The sequence below is a fragment of the Danio rerio genome, chromosome 2, assembly GCF_049306965.1.
Source record: "Danio rerio strain Tuebingen ecotype United States chromosome 2, GRCz12tu, whole genome shotgun sequence".
In the NCBI taxonomy this organism is placed as follows: domain Eukaryota; kingdom Metazoa; phylum Chordata; class Actinopteri; order Cypriniformes; family Danionidae; genus Danio; species Danio rerio.
In genome coordinates, this window is record NC_133177.1 from 54,922,865 (window position 1) to 54,950,256 (window position 27,392).

Consider the following 27,392-nt stretch of genomic DNA (forward strand, 5'->3'; position numbering starts at 1 on the left):
TAAATATTTAAAGGTATAACCAAGGTTTTCTGCCTTTTGCAATGATATTCTTTCTTATATATTTTTATATATATTTATATATATTTAATATATATATTATCTTAGGATAATGAAATTAAAAAAAGTGCAATTCATCCTCTGTCTTTGATAGAAAATTATAAATGACAGGACATTTTATTACATTTACTCATTTATGATTTTACTTTGTGTTGTCTTGCTTATGCATGTAATTGATTCCCTATTTGCCCCTGTTCTTTTTTATAATGTGAATATGTAGTGGTATTGCCAAGTTGTTGTACATTACCAGTGATAGTGACTTCCTGTTTGTGTGAGTATTTCCTGCTTAGAAGCTGCTTTAGGAACTTCCTGATGCAAAATAAAAGTCTGTTAAGCTTTACCTTGATAGTGGCACGTGCATTCAGAGAAGGATTCACACAACATGTTATTTATCTAAGTGTGAGGATCAGCCTGTGATTTGTAATTCTGTGACAGACAGAAGCGCTTCTTCACAGCCCAGCTGAAAGACAGAAAATGGAAACACATGACATCAGCATTTACATGTGTTAAAATGGCTTGTCAAATGTAGATTTAGAACTCTTGTTATAGTCAACACTAACCTGTTGCTGTCAGTGCTGCTGTCTGTGCTCACAGCTGCTGTCAGACATGGAAAATAATGTTAATAGTGTGTAAGAATGACACAACTGGGGAATAAAGCATTTAGTTTGGCTGTTAGTTAATTTGGTTGTTAATTAGTTGCTGCATTGTATTACCTGTTGTTGGAAACCTAAAGAAGGAAAAAAAAACATCACACACACACACACAAAACAAATTAAATATTGTGACCCAGGACCACAAAACTAATCATAGATGTCAATTTCTTAAAATCCTATACTGGGGTGCGTTTCCAAAAAACATTGTTAGCCAACTAAGGTTGCAAGTTGTGTTGTTACATAGTTTGTTGATTTGACGTTCCCCAAATCCATCGTTCCAGTGAACATTCGCAAACTGTGTCACAAACTTCTACGCTTGCAACTACACCTCTGGAGCTGTAGTTAGAAACAGAGTTCCGGGCTGTGTTCTATTCCCAGTTATACCCCCTATGCCCTATTCATTTAGAACATTGTAACATTTAAACTTGGAATAATAAAAAAAAAAACATTAAAGTCATCACTATTAGATGTAATTTGCTTGCAAAGTATTTTTACAGGTCAGTTTTAGCGATCTTCATGTTTACAATTGCGCTCCCTTTGCAGTGCACTATGAAAACATTGATGTCAATTGGAACACAGCCGTGTCTCATGGCGAAAGTTATGGGTGACCTATTTTTTATAAGTGTAATTTATGTTACGTCTCCAAAGCTTGACAACAAATAACAGCAAACGTTGATGCTTTTAATTTATATTAGGTTATTAATTAAGTATCTGAACTGTATATGAAATGGGCCTGTTGGTTAGCACACTTCTACAGTGGTTTGTGTCAAATTGTAAAAGTAGACTTTTCAAAAAAATAAAATAAACAATATCCTACTTAATAATAATATTAATAATAATAATAATCGTCATCATCATCAATATTTGTAATATTAATATTAAAGTAGTTTTTTTTCATTTATTCATTCATTTTCTTTTTGGCTCCCTTTATTAATCCGGGGTCGCCATAGCAGAATGAACTGCCAACTTATCCAGCAACCCATCTCTGGGAAACATCCACACACACACTCATTCACTACGGACAATTTAAAAGACAATGTCTTTGGCTTGTGGGGGAAACCCGAGCACCCGAAGGAAACCCACGCGAACTCAGGGAGAACATGCAAACTCCACACAGAAACGCCAACTGACCCACCCGAGGCTCGAGCCAGCGATCTTCTTGCTGTGAGGCGACAGCACTACCTTTCATTTTCTTTTTCCATTTCATTAAATGATAAATATTTAATTTAATTTCTTAATAATTGCCTCATTATTTATTCATTTATATGATTTATATGTAATATTAGAATACGTGTAAGCTTTTGTAAGTGATTTTATGTTTTAAAATAGAATATTTAAAGTTCTTAATAATATTAGTAAAGGAAACACAGGCCCTATTCAGTATGTGCCGGCTTACAAATATTTGATTTAATTTGGAAAACGAGTGCATGTTGTTACCATAACTAACATTGGATTTTGTTTTTAATGTGCATGTAAAACAATATAGTTTGCACAAAGTAAATGATGGGGTTCTTCTCTAAAGAAGTCGTTACTCCACCCCGTTTAAAGCATCATTATGGGCATTTTGCATTATGAGTAACGTGGTTGAAATGATGGATCTGCGAGAGAGAAACTAAAAAGTGTTGCATGCAGAACTGTTGCAAACTATTTTTGTGTTGAATTTAAATAAACAAATTAAGTGTAATAATGTTTAACTTAATTTGTTTGTTTAAATTCAACACAAATAAATTGTTTACAACCACTTAACATTAAATAAAAAAACGTGTAAATCCAAGGAATCATCTTTGAATAAGTTTTTTCAGTGTACGGGTTTTGGCAAACACTTATCACTACATCGGTTTTTCCCAAACGACGAATCATAGCCGCAAGTCACAGTACGTTGTTGCTTGGCAAATGCACCCCAGAACTCTTCTTAAAGTCAATACTAACCTATTCTCAGTGCTGCTGTCTGTGCTCACAGTGCTGTTGGCTGTGCTCAGAGTGCTGTTGGCTGTGCTCGCAGTGCTGTTGGCTGTGCTCGCAATGCTGTTGGCTGTGCTTGCAGTTCTGTTGGCTGTGCTCACAGTGCTGTTGGGTATGCTCTCAGTGCTGTTGGCTGTGCTCAGAGTGCTGTTGGCTGTGCTCACAGGGCTGTTGGCTGTACTCGCAGTGCTGTTGGATGTGCTCACAGTGCTGTTGGCTATGCTCTCAGTGCTGTTGGATGTGCTCACAGTGCTGTTGGCTATGCTCTCAGTGCTGTTGGATGTGCTCACAGTGCTGTTGGCTATGCTCTCAGTGCTGTTGGATGTGCTCACAGTGCTGTTGGCTATGCTCTCAGTGCTATTGGCTGTGCTCACAGCTGCAGTCAGACATGTCAAATAATGTTAATGGCGTGTATGAAACACATAAAAAAGAGGAATCAATAATTTTGTGTTATTTAGTTGGTACAAAGCCTCTTAGACTCTTTTGTGGCCACAACTGCTGTTAGGTGATTAAAAATGTTTATTGTTAACATCATTATTATTATTAAAATTATGATCTCTTAATGTCCAGTAAGAGTCTGTGTTACCTGGTTTTGGTTTAGTGATGGTAGAAACCGAAGAGGTGCGCTGAACAACAGGAGCTGAACATACAGACAGAATGACATTAGAGATGAAATTAAGAGTATTTTCCATTTAAATGTGAAACTCGTCTCATACATGACAGAATTCGGAGTTGATATTGCTCTATTGCATCCTTTACAAATATTCCACCAGTCTCCACAGCACACCAGTAATATCCAGAGTCTTTATACTGCAGGTTTCTCATAGTCACAGTAAAGAAACTCTTATCTGGATGATCAGTCACTGTCACTTTTTCACTGTTTTCATTGGTATATGCCAGAATAGAGCAGTAACTGTATGAATCTGTTGGATAAAAGCACCAGTATTTCTTATATTCTGCATAGGACTTGTCATAAAAGCATTGAATACCAACAGATCCTCCAGTGTGAGCTGTTAAAATGGAGTATGCAGATGCAGTTTTGCATTCAGGCCCTGGAGGAAGAAACGATCATTACTAAACAAAATTTAGAGCTGTTGTCACTTGTATTAACAAGAATGTGAGTTAAATAATATAAAATAATAATAATAATAATAATAATAATAATAATAATAATAATAATAATAATAATAATAATAATAATAAAGAACACTTGCCTTTTAGGAGCCAAAGAAAAATTAAAATTAACTTCATGATCGTCACAATCCAGTCACGTAAGATCTGTGAAAACATTTCTAGTCTTCTCCGCCAACTTCCTCTCGAACTTCTTAAAATGCATCGCCCTTCTTCACACTATAGAGTGAGGAGGAAGCAGCCTAATCACACTACATAATTCACAAGTCTGTCATTTTGGTCTGCCATTATGGGGTACTATTTTCTGTTTTCTCACCATCATCATTTCACATAATTCCAAGCCAGGTTCATTCTGATTACGTACCTCTATATCCATTTCTTAAGAGAGCAAAAAACGTCCCAGGAGCGACATTTGGTTGCAGTTTTTGTTTTCACAAACCCACCAGAGGCCGCTGTGTATGCTTTTTCAGATCTCCAATCTCTCTCGCAAGTGCTATTAGAGCCTGCTCTTGTCAGGGTTGGTGAGGGGAAATGGGGAAAAAGGAGCGAGGACTCAAGTGCAGGATAAATGGGAATTTATTAAATAATAAAAATAAAATAAAATGCAAAATAAACTACCCCAAGGGGGAAAACATTAACAAAACAAATACATTTACATACAAACAGGACTGGGCAGACTGGCAAGGATGAGGACTGGAAACACGACAGGACAAGACTTCAAACAACAACATGTGATGACGAACTGGCACAGGACAGCAAATGTGAGGGGTATATAAACTGTAGAAAATTAACACACAAACAGGTGAACACAATTAACTAATAATGGGTTAACAAGGAGGGTGGGACAAGACAATAGACGGGAGAGCGCATGACACAGAGAGACAACACAAGCCATGCGCTCACTTAACAGGACAAGAACATGCAGCCAATGAGAGAACTCATTAACCGCATGTTCATGACAACAAACACAACACGACAAAAGCACGTGACCACAATGTAAACACCAAGCCACGTGCTTTGACAAGAGACGCAAGACACGAGCACACGATAGATAAACACCTTACCGTGCGCTCACACATAAGCAACGCGCATGCTTCATCTCAGCGCCAACCAAAACTGAAACCAACTAGACGGAGGCGCCGAGAATAAAGCAGCGCGCTGCTGACAGAACAAACACAAACACTAGTACAAGAGCGCGCGCGTCTGAGGGACGCAGAGCGTGCGCGGCCACATCAAGTGGCAGCGTGCACACTCTGCGTACACCCACGACGGCGCGCGCCCGCACACAGAGACAGAAACAGGACCAGACATGGAGTAGTGTCAGAGCTCTGCCACCAAAACAAGAATTTACAAGACCAAAGTGGCAGAACCCTGACAGCTCTTTCACGTAAATCCACCAGAAGCCGCTGTCAACCGACTGACTGACCAAGCGACACCTCCGCCCTCCCCCTTCCCTAAACCCAACCAATAGTGTTTTAAAAAGCACAGATTGACCCACCCACCCCCTTCCCTAAACCCAACCGCAGTGCTTCAAAAAGCAATTCAGAAAAAGAACAGCACTCGCCTGATTTTTACCACATTTTCAGATTTTACCACATTCTCACCCTGTTATTTATCTGTTTATTTAATTTTATGGGCTTCTATTTTTGTCTTACCTGCTTTCTGGAACCGATCTTCACCAGACTCGGAACCTGTTGTCGTGGTTGTTGCTGAACATCTCAAGTGCGCCAATGTACATGTCAAGATACCGGACAAACTGGTAACAGCGGGAAAGCCATCCATGTGCAGGTAAGCTGTCAGCTGGTAAGCAAGAAAAGAAATGATGTCATACCACCCAGTAGCATTCGTTTTAAAGATGAAATGAATACATATGTAGCTCTGGCTACATAATTCGTAATCTCTAAAAATGTATAAAGGGCTATGTTTGCAGGATGAGCCTGTGTTGCATCAGTCTTTCTGTTGCCACAGTTCTTTGTATTTCAACTATTGCATAGTTTGCTCTCTGTTCATATGTGAATTGTCAGTGATGCCAAGAAACCCGAAGTTAAGATTATCCTTTTTCCCCTCTACCAAGACGTACATGGACTTTTTTGTTTCTACTTACATGTATGAGTAGTTGAATCTTCTGTTTATACATCAACTATTTCCAGGGTTCTTCTTCATGGGTGTTTAGAGTTTGTGTACCCTTTGGCACTATCATGCTGATTTACTGCTGATCACCAAATTTTGCTTTCCTGACACTAATAGCCTGTTTCCACTGAGTGGCACAGAATGGTTTGTTACGCTTTTATGGGGGTTTCCACTGTCAAAAGCTACCTAAAAGCAAACAGTACTGTACCACTTTTTGGGTACCCTTTCCAAAGGGTACCTAGCACAACAAAAGGGTACCAAAAGGCGGAGCGAGATGCAGAGCTGAATACTTTTGCTTTACAAAGATACGTCACCAGCGCATGCACAAGTAGGAGAATGAAAACAAAAGAGGTTGGAGCGCCATTTATAAATACACAGCCGAGACATTACATTGTTATAATATATACATATAATAACAAGCCATGGTTGAGCCGAACTCAAACAAACCTTGTTGTCTTGATGGACAGCCACAAAGCCAAGAAGATAAACCTGTTGTTGTTTACAAGGTAGTCTAAAAGCACACCTCTGTAATTGAAATAACAAACTTCTTGAGCTGATCATAATAACATGCGCCTGACTCCTAAATCCGATCCTTTTAGAAACGAATAAATGCGAGAGTAAAGCACAAAAGAACAAAGGAGAAGCTGGAAAAAACAAGGGAGCAAATTATTTTTTCACCAACCTAAAACATGAACAAACTGTTCTGTTTGATTATTATCATCACATTTTAGACTATTATGAACTCTGAATGACAAATTTACTTTCTAATAAGAGCTTACATGTGCTGGTGAAGATTAAAGATACAGATAAGAGTTTTGCACTGACTGTGGACTATATGTTGCATGTTGTTTTTGTACCCAAATAAGGACAAAAATGAATGTTGTGTGTAGTTTTTTTGTAATTGTTAATATATAGGAGACTGTAAGGGTCTGCATGCGTTCATATATGTTGCATTTATTTATTTATTTTGACATATTTGCAGACGTTACAGTAGGCTGTTTTGCAATCATTGATCTGCTGTTAAAATCAAATATTACTTATAAAAACGTAAGTAATGAACATTTATACACAAGAATTTTTGTGTATAAAGCATCTGCTTTGTAAGAAGTGCTTCTCATGTGATATGTGAACGACCCGTACAGCTTTACTGTAGACATTTCCTTGAGCCAGAATGACATCGACTCAAACTTTCATACACCACGCCATACCATTCCATGCGTACCCTTTTGGCAGTAGAAATGCCTGATAAAGGTGATCTGTACCGTACCACTATATCTACAAAACATTTGCAGATTTGTTCAATTGCCTTTGCAATTTAAATTCTAATTATCCCTTTATAGCTTATTATTAAATATCAGCATGTCTACATGAAACAAAATGACAATGTACAGTAAGCTTACGCCAAATGGACAAATGTTTTTCATTGTTTATGTTGATCAAGCAAACATGGTAAGATGAATTGTTAGTGCTCTGCTCGTATGAGTCTGCAAACATTCACACATCTATCACATCTATCTGAAATGTGCTGGTTATGATAAACCATCACTCATAAGTGTCAAAACATGTCCAATGAGGCCTGCATAATATACATTTCTGGAGATCACGAATTATGTAGCCAGAAATGCATATGGCTGCATTTCGTCTTTCAAACGAATTATATGGAGCAGTGTGATGTCGTTCCTTTTAACACTTAAATCAAACAAATCATTCTGTTTTTGCTAGGCTCAGCAGGACCCTCTCATCAGATGTTTCAGCTGTAGTTTGGCTTATACCCATTGAGAACTCAAAGGGCTCACACCCATGATAATAGGGTCATGTAGTTCACATCTATCAGTTTGTTGGGGTTAAGGCACAGGTCACCCCAACATACACAGAATTGATCACATAAGAGTTCATTCAATGTAAAAGCAATTGAACTAAATTGCACATAATCTTTCAATATATAGAAATTTTAAGCTTTCAGATTATATAGAGTTAAGACCTGTGCACACAGAGACGTTTTTTGCTTGTGTTTTCCGTCAACGTTTAACGCCTCGTGACTATATAAAGGGCGTCAATGTGATCGTGCACACCAACGCGGGAAACGCCAGGTGCAAAAGTGTCATTTAAAAAAAAATGCCTCATGCTTGTTTTTTTTTATTTGACGCTCCCCGTCAAAACCTTCGCCACCAATCAGATCGGCACTTTTGTTCACGTGCATGGAGCTGCTGAAGTTACAGTAAACAGCACTTGGAGGCGCTCAATCGCAAAACTGTCAATGCGAGCGCACATTGAAGATGCCTAGGCTGATCCATCTATGCTTGTACGAGTCACCAGTAACTTTAACAACAAGCATGTGAACCTTCTCTCTTCCTCTTCTTCTGTGTTACAAGCGGGTGTCGGAAGCTTAAAGTTGTGTAGCGCCATCTAACGTCATGGAGTGATTTTGCATACTCTTCTGCTTGACGCCAGTGAAAATCGCTTGTGTTTGAATGCGGGAAAACGTCTCGTAAAACGCTGACGATAGATGCAAACGAAAAGCGTCCAGGTGTTTAGGAGCCTTTAGTTATGATTCATTTAGGTTTAGACTAATTCACGGTTTCAAAATGTAACCATAAAAGGGGCCAGTTTGTAGTGTGACATTAAATGTTTTAATCTATTACTCTTCCAGGGTAACAAAAAAAAAAAAACTGTTAAAATTTGTATTCAAAAGTCTTAAAACAGGGGCATCATAATCAGTAACTGGAGTTTGACATCTGTGTCTTAGACCATTCTAATATATATATAGTTTGTCATGCTTACTCAGTGAGGGAGTTTTAAAGTAAAAATCCTCAATCTGAGCTTTATGTATTTATGCAATGTGAGTCTGCCATGCCGCTGTTCAAATGAGTCTTTCTTTATAGAAGTATTATCCATTATCTCAGATTGTTTTGCCCATATAATTTGTTCTTTGGTTTTGTGAAACTTCCATTAGATTTGCATTTATTTCCAATAGTATCTGGATGCAGCCTTTATGATGCAAGCAGAGGTTGCATCACTCAGCGATGCAATGTGAGACACAATGCACTCAATACAGTGAGTGACGTCACTGTGACAGGTAAGCTGCGTCCTAAATGGCACACTATACACTATGTACTTATGCACTTACACACTCAACAGGACAGTATATGTATGAAGTGTCATCCCAAATGGAGCACTAATGTTTTTTTACTAGGCGGAAATTCAAACCGTTTCCCTGATGACGTTTGACGGTCGCCAAATCAGTGAAATAAATGACCGAATTATCAAATAATACCTGTCGTGAGTATAACCGCATTCACCATCGGGAGGTGCTTTGATCACTCTCGTAGGAGAATTTTGCTTTCACCATCCAAAATAAATAAAATTATTCAACATATGCGCCCGATAGCTCCGCCCCTTCCGCAACGTGAGCAAACCTGCAGTCGTCGAATGAGAGAAGTGTCCATCATTACACACTACATTTTACCGGCTGAATGAGTGCATCATCCGGGTAATTAAAGTGCACTTATTATTTTAGAGTTTTTACTGTGAACACACTACTTACACTATTCATACTACAAAATGGCGTAGAATAGTGCATAAGTATGCGATTTGGGACGCAGCGGTAGGGTTAGGGGTGGTGTTAGGTGAGCGCATTCAAAAGCATTGGATGCAGCTCAGATTGCACTGCACCAGGTCTGCATCCAGACCCCTCTCTTTATTTCTGTCAAGGAATAAGGAGTCTTGCATTAGGAAGCCTTTTTAGCAGATCTGCGTAGGGCTACAACAAAGCTTGAAATCGCTGCCTTTGAAGGATGCATTCAAAAGTAAGAAGGCATTAGGCACATCTGAAAAAACTTAATCGAGCCTTGCACCTGTCTACTGAACTGATATACCTTCGTCTGATTGATTTTTTTTATTATGTTTATTATGTTCTTCAGCAAATCACAACATTAATTTTGAACTATTAACAACATTACCCATTTGAACATTTGCCTCTCTCTTTCGAAGTGGAAGAAAAAAAATAAATAAATAGAATCAATTGAGAAAACAAATAAAGAAATGAACTATAAGAAAATAAAAATACATTAAATTTCTCAAAAAAATAAATCAATAATTGAAAAAAATTATAATAAAATAACTATACAGTACGTATAAGTGCCCAATTTTAAAGATCAAGAAAACAGGGCGACACATCGTGTAGACGGTTTTTAAAGAACCCAAGAGTGAAAGCCAGATTTTTTCCAACGTAATATACTGTACAAGCAAACACTCGTTTAAACCATGTATCAAATGAGGGCAGCGATGGATGCTTTCACTTTAAGTGAATAAGACGTCTTGCTAATAATGTTGTAAAGCATTAGAGGGATTTTTGATGGCACTGATCCTGTGCGGAAGCTAAAAAATTAAGGTGGCATCTAAAAGCTGAGCATACGTGTCATTTTATGTGTAAATATTCACTTTGACCACATTAATTCCATTTTGATGTCATTTTTTAGAGAAATTAGTACTGTAGAGATCAAATATTCAATAAGTCATCACCAAAGCTCTCTCTATTTTGTGGTATATTAATAATCATTCTGCTGTCTAAGAAGTCTGAGTGGAATAAGTTTTGTGAGGTGCCTTCATCTGCAGATGCTGTCTATGAAGGCAACAAGTAGTCAGCTTTTAGATATAGGCTTTCAGAGTAAAATAAAATAAAAAACACAACTAGGAAGACAGTCACTTCCTGTTTGTGTAAGTAATTCCTGGTTAGAAACTTTAACTGCTTTAAATTCCTGATACAAAATAAAAGTCTGTTAAGCTTTACCTTCATAGTAGCACATGCATTCAGAGGAGGATCACACAACATTATCTAAACAGGGTAAGCATCAGCCTCTAATCTAATTCTGTGACAGGCAAAAACGCTCCTTCACAGCCCTTCTGAAAAAGAGAATAGAGAAACACATGACATCAGAATATAAATGTGTTAAGAGGGTTTGTCAAATGTAGATCTAGCAATCTTCTTCAAGTCAATACTAACCTGTTGTTCTCAGTGCTGCTGTCTGTGCTCACAGCTGCTGTCAGACATGGAAAATAATGTTAATAGAGGATGTGGATAAAGCACATAGTGGTGCATTTAATCTGTATTACCTGTTGTCGGAAATCTGAAGTAAAAAAAGAAAAGCAACATTACACAATAAAATAATAAAAATAGATTAAATGTTCAAAAAGGCTACTAGGCAAATATTTTACTAGGCAAATAAATATATGTAGCCAAGCTCATCATGCAAGAAAATCTAGATTATTATTTTAATAAGTTACCCTTTTGTCTGAGATTCCTCCATGATCATGACTGAGTAAATAGAAAGAGTAAAAGGATGTATTATAATCACTATTGTGATTTATGTCAGTAAGAGTATTGCATGGTTTCAATTTGGTGACAGTGAAAACAGAAAAAGAAAAAGCTAAATATTCCTAAACAATCTTAGTTAGTTTTTCAAGAGACTCTGAAGTGAGTTTTACCTTTAGTAACAGTGAGTTGAACAAGAATGATTTGTTCTCCAGCAGAGCAGAAATACCATCCAGAATCAGAGAGTCTCAGTCCAGTCATCAGCACAGTGAAGCATCTTTCACCATCATCACTGATCTGCACTGATGAATTCTGGGATGTGTCAGTCTTCTTCTCTTTGAAACACTTCTGGGGCCTCATGTACGAAGACTTGCGTGGAAATCTTACTAAAACATTGCGTACGCACAAAGCTGTAAATGTGCGTACGCAGAAAAAAATTCAGATGTATGAAACACTGCGTACGCCGAATCTCACGCATATTCTTTTGTACATCTGAATGAACGTGAAACTGAGCGCAACATGCACGAGCACAAAACCCCTCCCTGCCTCCTCCCCCGTATGAATATGCTAATGACTATGCTAATGGCAAAACCCAACGAAAAAGCAATGGCAAAAGCAAGCAAAAAGAGAAACTTTGAACAGAATGTGAATTGGAGGTGCTTTCAGAGGTAGATCGGAGAAAAGCGGTGTTATTTGCAAGTTTGTTCTCCGGAATTAACAATAAAAGAAATAAATAGAGCGGGAGAGTTTAGCTGATGCGGTTAACACAGTTGGGTCTGAACATCGCACTGAGTGCATTAAAAAAAAGAAATAGTGTGGTTTATATCTGTAAAATGTTGCAGGATGATTAACAGTCTCAGTGGCGCTACTCGTAGGACCCATGTGAACAGGAATTGATACGTTCGAGCATGAACTCGGCTCGAATCCAGCGTCTGATGAACTCTTTCTTGTTTTTTCCCCCGCTACATATCAGATTTTGTCAACTATTTATCACGAGAAAGACAAGTAGGAATCATTAATAAGTTCATATCAATAAGCATCATATTTTATTTGCACATTTATTGAATGGAAATGTTTCTGATTCACGCATGCAAATTCATCTTCAGATAGGTATGTAAGATTTCCATACCATACAGTTGACCAGCTAAACATTAAAGCACAATTTGCAGCGGTCGCCTGTTTTCCCAATGTAATCTGAGCGATCTACTGCACGCACATTGCTATAAAGACACTATCTGAAGATGAATTTGCATGCGTGAATCAGAAACATTTCCATTCAATAAATGTGCAAATAAAATATGATGCACAAACTTATTAATGATTCCTACTAGTCTTTCTCGTGATAAATAGTAGGCAAAATATGATATGTAGCGGGGGAAAAAAAGAAGAAAGAGTTCATCAGACGCTGGATTCGAGCCGAGTTCATGCTCGAACGTGTCAAAAAATGTTCACATGTGTCTTACGAGCGCACCACTGAGACTGTTCAGAGTACTGTAACACTTTACAGACATAATAATATTGAATGGAAATGTTACTGATTCACGCATGCAAATTCATCTTCAGATAGTGTCTTTATAGCAATGTGCGTGCGGTAGATCGCTCAGATTACATTGGGAAAACAGGCGACCGCTGCAAATTGTGCTTTAATGTTTAGCTGGTCAACTGTATGGTATGGAAACCTTATATACCTGCTGAACCCGTCTCATACAGCTGCCATTGCAAGGCTCAGACACTTTGTAGAGAGCAATTTAACACAACTGCCTCTAGGAGTCGCCAATGGAAATAAAACAGACACGCACAAAAAATGTGCGTACGCCTGCCAGAAAGCTGCCGTGAAGTTGCGCACATTCCCACGTTCAGTTCATTGTTAGTAAATCCAAACGTGAGCGATTCTGAGCGTGAAACCTGGCGTACGCAAAGTTTTTGTGCGTACGCAGCGTTGATACATGAGGCCCCTGGTCTTTATATCTGCACCAGCGTTTGAGTTTTTTCTTATATTCAGAACTGTAGAAACACTGAACACTGACATCATCACCTTCATGTCCAGATACACTGCTGCTCACCACAAACACATCAGAAGCTGTAGCACACACAAGGCAGGCATTAGTGATTGTGGTTAATCTGCAATGAAAATAATTTTACATCTGAATATGAAATATTCCAAACCTGATTGAACTGAGAGATAAAGCTGCTTTTTCTGATCCAGTTCAAATATTCCTCCAATCTCCACAGCACACCAGTAATATCCAGTGTATCCATGTTGCAGGTTTCTCATAGTCACAGTAAAGAAACTCTGATCTGGATGATCAACCACTGACACTTTCCCTTTGGTTTCATTAGCATACGCCAGAATAGAGCAGGAACTGTATAAATTGTTTGCATGAAAGCACCAGTATTTCTTATATTCTGCATATTTCATGTCATAATAACAGGGAACAACAACAGATCCTCCAGTCTGAACTGTTAACACAGACGTTACAGATGCTGTAATGCACTCAGGACCTTAACAAAGAAATAATCAATTCAATTAAGAGACATTGCCATTTGTTTTTAGAAAAGATTTATTTTGATTATGAATATTTGATTTATTTAAATGAATTAAAATAATAAATTAAACTAAGAAAGAAAGAACACTTACCTTTTATGAGCCAAAGAAAAATTAAAAGGAACTGCATGACTGTCACCATCTATCAAAGAGCTGTGCACTTGTCTCTTCTCTGCATTTCATCAGTCTTATTTCTAGTCTCATCTGTCAACTTCCTTCCATTTGCTCGAAATACATTAATCTTCACACCATAGACAGAGGAAGAAGCAGTCTGACAAACTGCATATTTGCATAAATTATTTTCTCAAATCCAGCTATCAAAAAGCTGTCCAAAAAAAGTGTCTCTGCACATCTCTGTCTTACTTCTAGTCTCAACTTAGGCCCGGCTCTACAAGGGGGCCAGGGTAGGTCTGGCCCACCCAATAGCCGTATTTCCACTGTCAGGCCAGTGCAAGCCAGGGCTTTTATCAGGCCGGACCAGACCAATCGCCCGGGAGGTTGAGCAGTGAGGCCGAAATCATGTCTTGTTTTTACTGTCGGGCTAGTAGCTTACAACGCATTATGCAGACCCCACCCCCAGAACGCCCCCCAAATCAAACGTGAGTTCAGTTCAGCGGGAATCAGGCAGGCTGATGAAGCACACCATCACTGAACGATTAAAATGAAGACAACCGAAACCAACAAATGACACCTTACTGTTCAGCATTACATTATATGCCTATATGCACAGGCTTGTGTATTTCCATTCATTATATTCATTTACTCGTTATATATATATACACGCATACATACACTGTCATCTGTCAACTTCTTTCCAATTTCTTGAAATACCTTATTCTTCACATCATTGTGAGAAGAAGATACAGTCTAAACTCACTACCAAAATCAGCTAATCAGTTTGTCACATGCCTTGTGTGTTTATGCCCTGTCTTGTGTTCTTTTGTTTTGTTTTCCTGCCATTATCAGCAGGGGACGAAAGTAACGTGGGATGAAAGTAACCAAGCGATTTTCTCATAGCCCCGACAACATTTGCTTTCCAGGCTATAACAGTATTTTTAGTATGCAACCCTTGATGGAGCTGCCAAATATCAGCTGATTTCGGGACCGTGTATCACAGTTAGCTTTGAATTTCAGCTTTTAAGTGCAGACAGTAAATTATTTTAGCGGTCCTTTTTCCTATTACAAGTTTCTCTTGTCATGCATCACAGTAGTGATCAATCTACAGGTTATTTAGTGCAATAACACATCCTTAAGTTTGAAATGTCTGAGTATTTTAGTTTAAAAGTAAATCAGGTTTAAATGGGGAAAGTTCCTGTGGGGACAAAAGTAACACTGCTATTTATGTCCCACTGCTAATATACAAACCATATTTTTCACTTCCACATAAGAGTCTTCAGTGTTTCGATTAATATGTTTTATAACAACTAATGCATATTGGTCAATGCCAATAGCCAAGTGGTTAAGTGCGCGGACATATATCATGATGGTGCTCATGGCGACACAGAGTTACAATGCAACCTGCTCACCTAATGTTCACCCTTATAATATTTATATTATTTGATAATTAATAACCTTGTGTGGAACTCTGAATCTGTGTCTCATTTCAGTCTGCTGCTGTCTACCGGAGGTACAGTAGCATTTCGGTCACAGACAGATGCTTTCAAAGCCTTTCAGAATAAATGAATGAAATATGCTGTTTTCCACCAAGGCAACCCGGCTAAACTGACAGTGTGCAGGTTAAAAGAACCAAAACAAAGACAGCGTTTCTGCACGTAATGCACATTATCAAAGCAGAATATCTGACTTCAGCATTGTTTTTCAGATAAACAAGAATGTTCACTTAGCATGTTTCTTAAATATCTGCAAAAATGTTATGGTATTTTTACTGTATGCATTAGAAGAGTCAAAATCTTACATACAGCATCTTTAAATTAAGTGTAAGTTTTCTGTTTCAAGCTCAACTGGTCAAATGTGCCAGCAACACTAAAATATACAGGATTGTTATCTATAATTGCCAACTAATGACTGAGTGCTTCGCTGTTTCATTCATACCTTCATTTTAGTCCCTTATTTATCAGGTGTCAATACAGAGCAATGAACCGCCAACTATTCCGGCATATGTTTAAAAACCTTCATTAATATTAATGAAAAGTTCCAGAAACCCTTCTTCTACTCTTTTGACCGCCCCCTGTTGTTTTAAAGAATATCACAACAGCGAATGCATCAAGTATAAAAGCCTTTTCTGTTTCGCAAGGTGCACGTGCAGTCAGTGGAGGTCCGCGATGCGGCACCAGGTGAAAGCATAAATCAGGCTCAAGACTATCAATATGATTAAGATGTTTACATGAGTTGCTTTTAAAGGTTTCTTTCATGTTTCTATTTTACGCGCTATATTACATAATTCGATTAACATCATTGTGCCACCGCAATATCGACATTTCCTCTGTAATTTTAAGTGTTTCATTTTTATTTTTTCAACTTTGACTGCAGTTTGGCATTTTCACTTTCATTCAGGAACATTTCAGGCATGCCCCCCATGACGAACAAGATATTGGAAGCGAGGAACTGCTGGAAGAGTGTAGTTTTAATGTAATTTGATACCACATGCCATATAGGAGAAAAAAAAAACACATTTTGCGTTGTGTGTGTCTGTGGTTGTTCTTTTAGATGTTAATATTAAACTAAGGGTATTTTGACATAACATATAATAGACCCCTAGTTTTTCAAGATTCCACGATTGCTGAATCCAACACAAAAGCAACAAAAAGTCTAGTCAATAATCTCATAAAACATCAAATTTTAAACCATATAATCAAACTTTTATATTTTAGTTTGCAATTAAATGTTTTACATGACATAAAAACATTGCATACACAGCACATGTGATGTATTTGAGTGTGTTGAGGCAAAGTTGGAACTAAACTCTGTAGGGCTGCAGCCCTCCAGTAACTGAGTTTGATGTGCATCTGAATAAAGCCCACTTGATGGTTATACACAGAAAGGGAGATACAGATTACCAGGGTGCAAAGGCTCATCTAAATGAGGTTTGGTGCCCAAACTCTGTCCTGGAGGGCCGGTGTCCTACAGAGATTAATTCCAGAGTTTAGTTGCCAACCTGCCATCACGTTTCCAGTATGCTAGAGCTTGAGTAGCTGGTTCAGGTGTGTCTTATTGGGGTAAGAGCTTAAAGCCGCAGTCACGCTGGACTTTTCTCCCCATACACTTCCAATCATAAGCACGCCAATGTGTCAGACTGAAAACGCAAGGTTGTGTGGCAAGTTTCGCAGTTCGCTCAGGGCCGGCCCAAGCCTTCAGGGGGCCCTTAGCAGGATTTTATTTGGGGCCCCCTTGGTGCAAACAATATGACAAATTATCGTCAATCCTTGATAATTCGCACACTATAAATTTAAAACACACATACCAATTATCGATTTTATTCGCTGTAGCTGTGTTGCTTAAATCATAAAATATATGTTTTAAGACAATTCTAAATATTATTCTGCAGAAACAACCTCCTATTGATCCAACTTTTTATATGACTACTTGCCACAAATCTAAATAAATAGACACAAAACATTAATATGGGCTGGCAGAAACAAAAGCAGCTGGAAGTAGCCAATAACATACTTATTTTTATTATTATTCAGGCACAAGAGGCTGCCAAACAGTCAAACATAGTGACAATAAAGATACATTTTTTTTAAATTGGATATAAATATTAATACTGGAAAAAAATAATATTGTATTTTGTAGTTCAAATAACTTAAAACATCTATTTAAATTAAAATCAAACTAAATCAGGAAGCATTTTCTAGACATACTCGCATATAAATCAAATTAGTAAATATGGACAAAAATTGTTTATTTTTCAGAAATAATTCTAAATTAAGTGAATTTTAATTAAGCCAATAAGTAAAATAATCTTATTTAAAACCTAAAACAATATTTTTATTTACCCTAATTGGCAGATTGAGCTTTTTTAATTAAAAATTCACATCATTTTGACTAAAAATCCTTCTAGAAAATGTTTTGGTTTAAGAATTTTTAGATATTTGGACTAAAAATCACACAAAAACTATAAGAAAAAAAATAATTTTTGCAGTGTACTTACCAACTGTCAATTGTATAAATAAGAAGCTTATTTTCTATCACCAAGTTCATGAAAAAGCATTTTGCTGCTGTTCCGGGCACTTCTGCTTCAATCACTATATCATTGATTCTGCGATATATTGATAGATCAGCAGCAAAATCTCAATTTAGTGGAATATGCCTTTAAGAAAAAAAACTGCAAAAATAGTTATTTATTGCTTTCTAATTTTCTGTAAACTTAAAACATTTATTACAACTTGACCAACTAATTTTATGTAAACATGGAAACATTTTATGCTTAACCCTGGTTTATTTTTACTAAAAAAATATGTATTCCCACAATTTTTTCAACTGATCAGAATGCTCTGAGAGGTGAGCACAGACTCATCTGAGCATGTATGTTTTCAACGGTGGAGAACATTAGCTATTTACTCATCTATTTAAGTTTTTTTAATTTCCTTAATATTTTTTTGCCAAAATACCATCTACAAGACTTTGACAAGGTCTGTAAGTTAAATAAACGCAAGGCCCTTCTAATTAAATGTTCATGTCCTATTGATATCTTTATATATTTTGGCGGAGTTAAAAAGTTTGAGCACATAAGAAGTTGCACTGGAGCGGGCATGCGTGAGCGACATAGCGAAGTGAAAGCGTGTCTGTAAGAAAGAAACTAGTGGCAAATTCGGGGGAGCTGGATGTCTTAAACACACAAATACATTGGCCCAGCTTGGACAGAAGAAAGTGTCTGTATGCCTGAGATATTCACCATTGCAATGGCTTATCTATTTGTCAGTGGTTTACATGACGCTGGTGTATGTCTAATGATCCGCCATTACAGAAAGCGCCACCTGGTGGCGGCTGGGTGTACTAGCTGAAGTGGTTATCTGCTGCAGTCAGTGTGGAAAACTGATTAATTAAATCAGATCTTTTGGAAATTTAGGTAAATATCTTGGCGCCTGAGTATGTATCGCGGTCAGAAATAACACTATAAATGGGCATATATTTTGTCCCACCACTAATCCACAACTCAACAAACTAAAACGAAAGTCACACAATAAATTCAAGCACTCTTGGGGGCCCCCTGGTGGCCACGGGGCCCTAAGCAGCTGCTTAGTTCGCTTATGCCTTGGGCCCGCTCTGTAATTGTGCATTTACTAAAAATATAAAATATTTCATATGTATCTTGAACACTACTCTGCACATAATGCTTGTTAAAGTGGTTCCACACGTTCAACAAGTGGTTCAACAAGTGTTTAGCATCATCAAGTTCCTTTCTCTAGTTCTAAATTAAATGTGAAAACCAAGTTAATTTTAACCATGTTTTGTGGTCTGCACTCTGCATACAAATATACAAATATATACACGCACATATAGGGAACTGAAGACACCAAGTAATGAAGTGTTTCAGATTTTTGTCTCATTCTTCCTGCAAAGAAAGTCTTAAGCCTTGTTTATACTTCTGTCGAGTGATCGGTGTGACCCATGGTGCCTGCCTTGTGCATTATTGTGCATTTAAACTTCTGCGTGCTGTTTGTGTTGCTCTGCAATAACACTTCCAAACTGCTAGCTGGCAGTGAGGTTTTGTTCCTGTTTCCAGTTTCTTCACTGTGGTTAATGGTGTTAATGCTACCCTAATGTAAAAGTAGCTCAAATTCGCTCATTCTGAGGCAGGAACCGGCGGACGCGCAACAATTTTAATCATAAGGTAAACACAAAACAATAGTTTCCATCCGGAGCTCCTTCACGGGACATGTAAACACTCGCTCCAACAGGTTCCTGTGACTCTCGATCCCACCCACACTCGTCAGCGCTACCAAGCCAACCAATCACAGTGGTTGCGCTACACGTCATTGCGATGTGTTTTTAAAAACATTTTGAGAGGTGCGCATCAGCGAGGGCTATGCATCCACGTGCAGGCTGCAGCGGAGCATAGGCGTGTGCTTGATGCAAAAGTATAAATCAGCCTTTAAGGTGCGCAACAGTAAGAGGTCTTCTTTGTAGCAATTTGCACTTCAAACTCAACACACATTCTCTATTAGAGCAGCATATTGGGCTCTAAAATCTCTATGTACTTTTCAGCATTAATGGTGTCATCACAGAAGTGCAAGTTACCTTTGCCAAGGGCACTGACACAACCCCATACCATGACAGACCCTGGCTTTTGAACTTGTTGCTAGTAACAGTCTAAATTATCCTTCTCTTCTTTACATTTCTTCCAAAAAAATGCCTGAAAGACACAGAAGCCCAAAGAACCTCACTTCTAGACACTGTTAGCATAGGGCTTCCCAGTACAGTTAGCATTTGTGGATGAGAGCCAATTTATTTGCATGTTTTCACCAATACTTGGTCTGCAGATGTTCTGGGGACCCTTTACCAAATTTGGTAAATGATTTAATCCTACAACAGGTGCTTTACAAGCCTTTCCACAGAAAACCTAACTATTTACCTCACAAAACTCTTTTTCATGATTCCCGGATCATGTGCTTGTCATGTAGGACATCTTGTCAGATGCAAACTTTGGTAGAGAAAAAGGATCTCTGGAATTAATGCATATGAATGAAAGACAATTACTTGAAGTATTACAATTAACACAGATGTATCTATGAATAATATGGCATAATTTTCCTCATATACTATTGCAACCATTTTAACCACTTTCAAAAGTTAATGAATGTGTTTTTAACCCTCATAGCAAATAAATCCCTCTGTATGGTGTCTGGTACTAAACGAAAACTAGTGACATTTTCAATACATTGGTGTAAATGAAAACTAGTGGTACAAACAGTATTTGTCTTGTAACATTTGATGTAAGATAGTTACAAACTTACAAGAGATTTTACCACGTGAAATCAACATGCTGTCTGTTAATGATTGATCCTAAGTATGATGTTAAGGGGCGTGGCCCTGCCCTTCATGGCAACTCTCATTGGAGGACAGTGCCATGGGGATGGACCAAACCAGATCACTTAAGAACTTTCTGCAACAATAAAGCTTTGCTTTTTGCATTAGCTTGCTCGCGCTTGCTACTGCTCTGCCCCCTTTAACTTTGCTCGAACACCGCATACGATTGGGTCACCACAAACTTTCTATGCAACCTCTTAAAGTTTTAGGACAGCTGCAAGAACTTCCGCAAACCAACTCTCAGCAGAGTCTGTCTCCCCGGTAACCCAGGACAATCTCCACTCATGAGCCAGTGAATCCCAATGACGTCACCAACCAATCAGTAGCCCCGTCTTTACCCTAGGCCTGCCGGAAAAGGAAACTCAAGACATCAGCAAAAGCTCCACAAACACATGTTCCCTCTTGCTAATCTGGTAAAACTGATCTTAAGCAGTTACAGATAAGCCAAATCTCTGCTTTTGTGGTTTCTCTGGTGTGATTTTAAGATCTATTAAGAAGTACTAGAATTAATTTGGGATGGTTGTCAACTCATTTTGCATCCTCTGAACTGCCTCTGTATGTATGTGTGAATGTGTGTGTTCGTTTGTTTGTTGTTTGCTTATAACAAAGTTAGTTTTATGTATCGTAGTGTGGCTCAATAAATCCTCGTTTTTATTTTCTAAGAACTGTGTTCGTGTTTGTGTGCTTCTAGTCATTGCCTCTAACTGTAGATTTTGTTACCTTGCAGTAAAACTTAAATTTAACCCAATACTGTGTTATGTTATTATCGCTGGTCACAGAAATAATATGCACAAGATTGGCAAAATACGGTGTCTTCTATTTGCTGGACAAATGGTAGATAAAGTGTGAAGCTTTTAATCTGATTAAAAAATATGACTTTATTGAGTCAAATCTAGTGATTTGAATCTTTAAGATCTAATTCCTTGAAATGAGCTAATAAATCACTGATCAATCTTTTAAAGTAGGTTGATCCCCTACAATATTTACAAATGACAGGAAGTTGATCAGACCAAACATTAAATATTTTGCGTTCATATTATCTGCAATTAAGTATCAGTCAAAATCAGTTTGGAAATCACTTTCTTTTTTCTGCGTTTTTGAGGTTGTACAAAATAAAATAGACTAAATTACCTTTTTATATTTAAATAAAAATACAGGAAGTTTACCTCACTCCCTAATATTTACAAAGTCAAAATATTGATTAAAAAGTGTCATGGTTTTGCCACTCTCGTCTTGTAAATTCTTGTTTTGAGTCCGGACACTAGCTCTGTCTTGTCCTGTTTCTGTCATTGTATGGGTCTTTGTGTGCAAATGATACCGCGGCCGCGCAGGCTGTGTGCATGCCTCGGACACACGCTCTTGTACTCGTGTTTGTCTTTTGTTCTGTCAGCAACGCGCTGTTTCATTCTCAGCGTCTCCGTCTAGTTGGTTTTGGTTGATGCTGAGATGAAACATGCGCGTTGCATATGTGTGAGCGCATGGTGAGGTGTTCATCTAACGTGTGCTCGTGTCTTGCGTCTATTTGTGTTGTCCAAGCACGTGGCTCTGTGTTTACATTGTGGCCACGTGCTTCAGTCTTGTCCTGTTATTGTGAACGCGTGGTTAATGAGTTCTCTCATTGGCTACGTGTTCTTGTCCTGTTTTATGCGAGTAGATGGCTTGTGTTGTCTCTGTGTCATGTGCTCTCTCGTCTATTGTCTAGTCCCACCCTCCTTGTTAACCCATTATTAGTTAATTAGATTCACATGTTCTAACACCTGTTTGTTCACCTGTGTATTAATTTAATTCTGCTTATATTCTCCTCATGTCTACTGTCCTCGGCCAGTTTGTCGTCATATGTCATTGTTTGTAGCCTTGTCCTGTCTGTCCAGCCCTGATCCCTACCAGCCTGCCCAGTGAAGTTTGGTTAGCATTTTATTTTATTTTTATTATTAATAAATTTCCATTTATCTGCACTTGAGTCCTTGCTCCTTTTCCCTAACCACAACCGAGACAACAAAGTCTTTTCATACCTTGAACAAGTACACGTGGACAGGCACTAACAGCAGGACAATGTTTGGTCATCAGCCAGAGGCTGAAATCCAGGAGCTTTTACCAGCAGCCAATCACAATCTGGACTGCATTACCACAGAGAGCCTATCAAATTACACCACATGAAGAAGAGACAGAAAACACATTCAATGCGCAACAAAATATTTATAAAAAAAAGGAAATCATTATTTATAACGTAGTCCATATAACCCGGTTTTGTGGTTGTGAAAAAAAGCAGTCACCAAACTTGGTCCTGGAAGCTCCAACTCACCTCAGAACACCTGCCTGGAAGTTTCAAATATACTCTGAGTACGTGTCAATCGCTATGTACTCTCTCAAAAGGTACACTTTTGTACTTAACAACTGTACATTAGTACTTTAAGGTTCACTTTTGTACCTTTAAAGTACTATGAGGTACAGATTTGTACTTTTTAGGTGTTAACATGTACCTGACCTTTTAAGAACCAAAAAGTGCCTTATCTTATTCAGGTGGATGTGCAGAAAACTGTAAATGTGTGAAACACAGAAACAAATCATTTGAAAGACACAATAGACAACATTAAGAGAACATTAAATATATTTTCCACACTCTTGTTCCAATATGTAGCAGTTATGAGGAAAATATTAAAAGAAAATTAGAAGAAAAAAATCTATATTTTGTTTCATCACATTTTAAGGATTGTTATAGAATAATTATTGTGATATTATTAACTTAAAAAGCTAATAATTATATAATTTTGTTCATACTAACCTTTATGGTAGTGATTGGGGACTGAGCTTTACCTTTTTATAAGTATCTAAATTCGACATGGAAAAGATTTTACTTTCAGTGACAGTGAGTTGAACAGGAATGATTTGTTCTCCAGCAGAGCAGAAATACCAGCCAGAATCAGAGAGTCTCAGTCCAGTCATCAGCACAGTGAAGGAGCTTTTACCATCATCACTGATCTGCACTGATGAATTCTGGGATGTGTCAGTCTTTTTCTCTGAGAAACACTACTAGTGAGTAATAATCTGGCACCGACACAGAGAACACAGAAGTAGTTTTAGAGACCCTAATCAGCTACGAGCGAGGGCAGGTGCCACAGCGATTGCAAATAGAAAGGATCTACAGCTGAGATGTGAGAAGAACTCCAAAAATGCAAGATAATTAATGAAATTAAATGTGGCTCATCACATACATCAACCTGTGGTGGATTCACGAAAACAAAAACTGCAAAAAAATAAAATGTACCTCTTGGGATGTATTTGGTGCTCTCCAGAAATGTAAATAGAGGTGCACTTTTAGAATGAGCCTGAGTTGCGTGGATCAGTCTGTGATTTTTAATTCTGTGAAGGACAGAATTTTGTGTGAGAACAGATCTGAAATGTGAAACAGATAATACAGAATTTTATAATAACATCATGCATATTTAGTACAGATTCAAACTCATTAACATCTTTAGCTTTGTCATATATTTTGTCAGGAAAAAAACTAGAAGAAACATTATGTAGCATTGAATTGTGTTGAATATTGCTAAAGAATATTAATCTTGATTAAAAATGATTAATTAAAAGGGCTACACGGTGGCCTCAGAGCAAGAAGGTCGCTGGTTCGAGTACCAGCTGAATCAGTTGGCATTTCTATGTGGAGTTTGCATGTTCTTCCTGTGTTGGCGTGGGTTTCTTCCGGGTGCTCCGGTTTTCCCCACAGTCCAAACACATGCGCTTTTGGTGAATTGAATAAACTAAATTGGCCATTGTGTATGTGTGGGAATCAGCTGTGTAAAACATATGCTGGATAAGTTGGCGGTTCATTCTACTGTGGCAACCCTTGATGAATAACGGGACTAAGCCGAAGGAAAATGAATGAACGATTAATTAAAAGACTTAGTATTAATGAAGTTGTGTTCAAACACAACAGTTACTTCATACAGATTTAAAACGATTGTAAAAAAAACATTAAATAACATTCATTCATTCATTGATTCATTTTCTTGTCGGCCTAGTCCCTTTATTAATCCGGGGTCGCCACAGCTGAATGAACCGCCAACTTACCCAGCAAGTTTTTATGCAGCAGATGCCCTTCCAGCCGCAACCCATCTCTGGGAAACATCCTCACACACATTCACACACACACTTATACACTACGGACAATTTAGCCTACCCAATTCACCTGTACCGCATGTCTTTGGACTGTGGGGGAAACCGGAGCACCCGAAGGAAACCCACGCGAAGGCAGAGAGAACATGCAGACTCCACACAGAAACACCAACTGAGCTGAGGTTCGAACCAGCGACCCAGCAACCTTCTTGCTGTGAGGCAACAGCACGTACTACTGCGCCACTGCCTCGCCCACATTAAATAACATTGGTAAAATTGTAATATCTTCTATCCTCACGTTAAAAAAACTGGATCAGTAAAGAGTAAATTATGTCTATTTAAAGTGATAAAAATAAAATATTATATGAAATGTAATACTCACTTAAAATGAAGCAAAACCTAACTAAAATGTAGAAAAATTTTGCATTTGCAGCCATTGCATGTCTTTGGTTTGTTTGTTTCTTATGAGGTTCCGCTGCAGTACCACTGGTCAACTTGTTTTCTGTATTCAAACGGAGGTGAAAATACATTAAGGTGTCTCGCACCACATACGTAACTAAGGGGTATTTAGGCTTATATATTTGTAAATAAGGTACAATATTTCCTCTGTTGTGTTTTGAATGTGCTGTATCAACTATTAAAAGCATTAGAGATTCAATTTAACATTGGTTACTGCCCTGTGTATCTAATACTGTTAAAACATTTCTAAGTGTTGTGTTGTTTAATGTTCAGTCCTATTACTACTGTTTGTGACCACTAGGTGTCAGGAGAGATGTGTGTAAGGGAGAGGGAGAGAACAGAAATAAAGTGAAGTAGTGTGGAGCTAAGCAGAGTTGTCCGGCTGATATTCATTTACAAATCTATACAAAATACCACATTTTTGGCGACGAGGATGGCAGCACTTAGTTTACCTACACCTCCTATGTTTTTAACATGCCTGCGCCAGCCCCCAGTTCCAATTCATACGTGGAAGAAGATGTTTGAAAACTATCTGGTTGCAATCGATGCTACGGGAGATTGGTGGCCAGAAGAGAGGAAGCGTGCTGTCTTACTACAGTGCTTGGGAGCCGAGGGTTTAAGAGTTTTCTATACGTTACCCAATACAGGTCAGAATCTTGCTGATGCTTTTAAAGCCCTTTAAGAACACTTTCAGCCGATTACAAACATCGTCGTGGAACGACACAAATTCAGACAACGTACACAGCGGCTGGATGAATCCGTGAAGGACTATGTTGTTGCTTTACGTGAGCTAAGTACATACTGTAACTTCGGCGATCGCACGGATGAAATGATCCGAGATCAACTGGTAGAGAAAGCATTCTCTCCACGTATTCGGGAACGGCTTTTATTACAGCCGCAGTTAACATTGACAGATGCAATGTTATTGGCGGGTTAAACAGAGACCGCCGTGGGGCACGCACAAACATTAGATGCGGCCCCTGTGCACGAAATAAAAACTGCTCAGCATGGCAGGACACCACAGCGTCTAAAATTCCGGGGGAAACATGCGAGTAAAAAACAATCACAAACTACTGCACAGGTTAATCGAGCTTGTTTCCGCTGTGGGTCTACTTCCGTGTGATAAAATAAAATGCACTGTAAACATTGAAACAGACGAACTAGGCCCAGTGCCGATTGAGCTCACCGTCGACACTGGCTCGGCTGTCTGTATTTTTCCTCATCACCTTTATAAACAACATTTCAGCTCTTCACCTTTACGACGCCCACAACTGAAATTGGTGACATACTCAAAAGCAGCACTGCCTGTACTTGGATGTCTATCGGTGCAGGTGCATTATGGTAATGCTGTATCAAGCACTAGTATCTATGTTGTGGAGAAAGGCACCCCTATACTGGGTATGGACTTAGTTTCTGGCTTAAATATTCACATTGCGGGGAATGAATTGGTCCCACCCACTCCTACTACTACAGTGCAACAAATAAAGACAACAACAAAAGAGGGCATTGGCTGTGCTATAGGCTTTGTACACCAGGTGAAAATAAAAGACTCAGTAAAGCCTGTACAACAAAAACTTTGCAGACTCCCCTTATCAGTGAGAAATGCAGTTTCCCAAGAGCTTTGCCACTTACAAGCTGAAGGCATTATTGAACGGGTGGATGCTGCCCCGTGGGTGTCCCCTATTGTGGCGACTACGAAGAAAAATGGAGAAATTCGCTTATGTGTGGACCTGAGGGAGCCCAACAGAGCAATAATAATTGACAGCCATCCACTCCCACACATGGAGGATTTATTTACTGAGTTAAGGGGAGCCACCATATTTTCAAGCATTGATTTAAACAATGCATACCTCCAAGTGACACTTCACGAGGACAGCAGAGATCTGACGGCTTTCATAACTCATGAAAGATTGTTCAGATTCCGTCGGGTCCCATATGGACTGGCCTCAGCACCAGCCGCTTTTTAAAAAATGATGGTTACAATATTGAAAGGCCTTCAAGGAGTTCAGAATTATCTAGATGATGTCATTGTGTATGGACG

At 38.4% G+C, this 27,392-nt stretch overlaps 1 protein-coding gene across 1 annotated transcript; it reads right to left on the reverse strand.

Annotated features, from left to right (window-relative positions):
- Positions 1 to 450: 450 nt before the first annotated feature.
- LOC137487553 (polymeric immunoglobulin receptor-like) lies at positions 451 to 16,327 on the reverse strand. Its single transcript, XM_073921777.1, has 7 exons — positions 16,294 to 16,327; positions 13,411 to 13,746; positions 13,191 to 13,324; positions 11,418 to 11,589; positions 3,259 to 3,312; positions 2,640 to 3,048; positions 451 to 517 (listed from the first exon to the last, which is right to left on the reverse strand). Exons 1-7 carry the CDS (start codon positions 16,325 to 16,327, stop codon positions 451 to 453), a joined length of 1,206 nt encoding a protein of 401 aa, XP_073777878.1.
- Between the last annotated feature and the right edge of the window lie 11,065 nt (positions 16,328 to 27,392).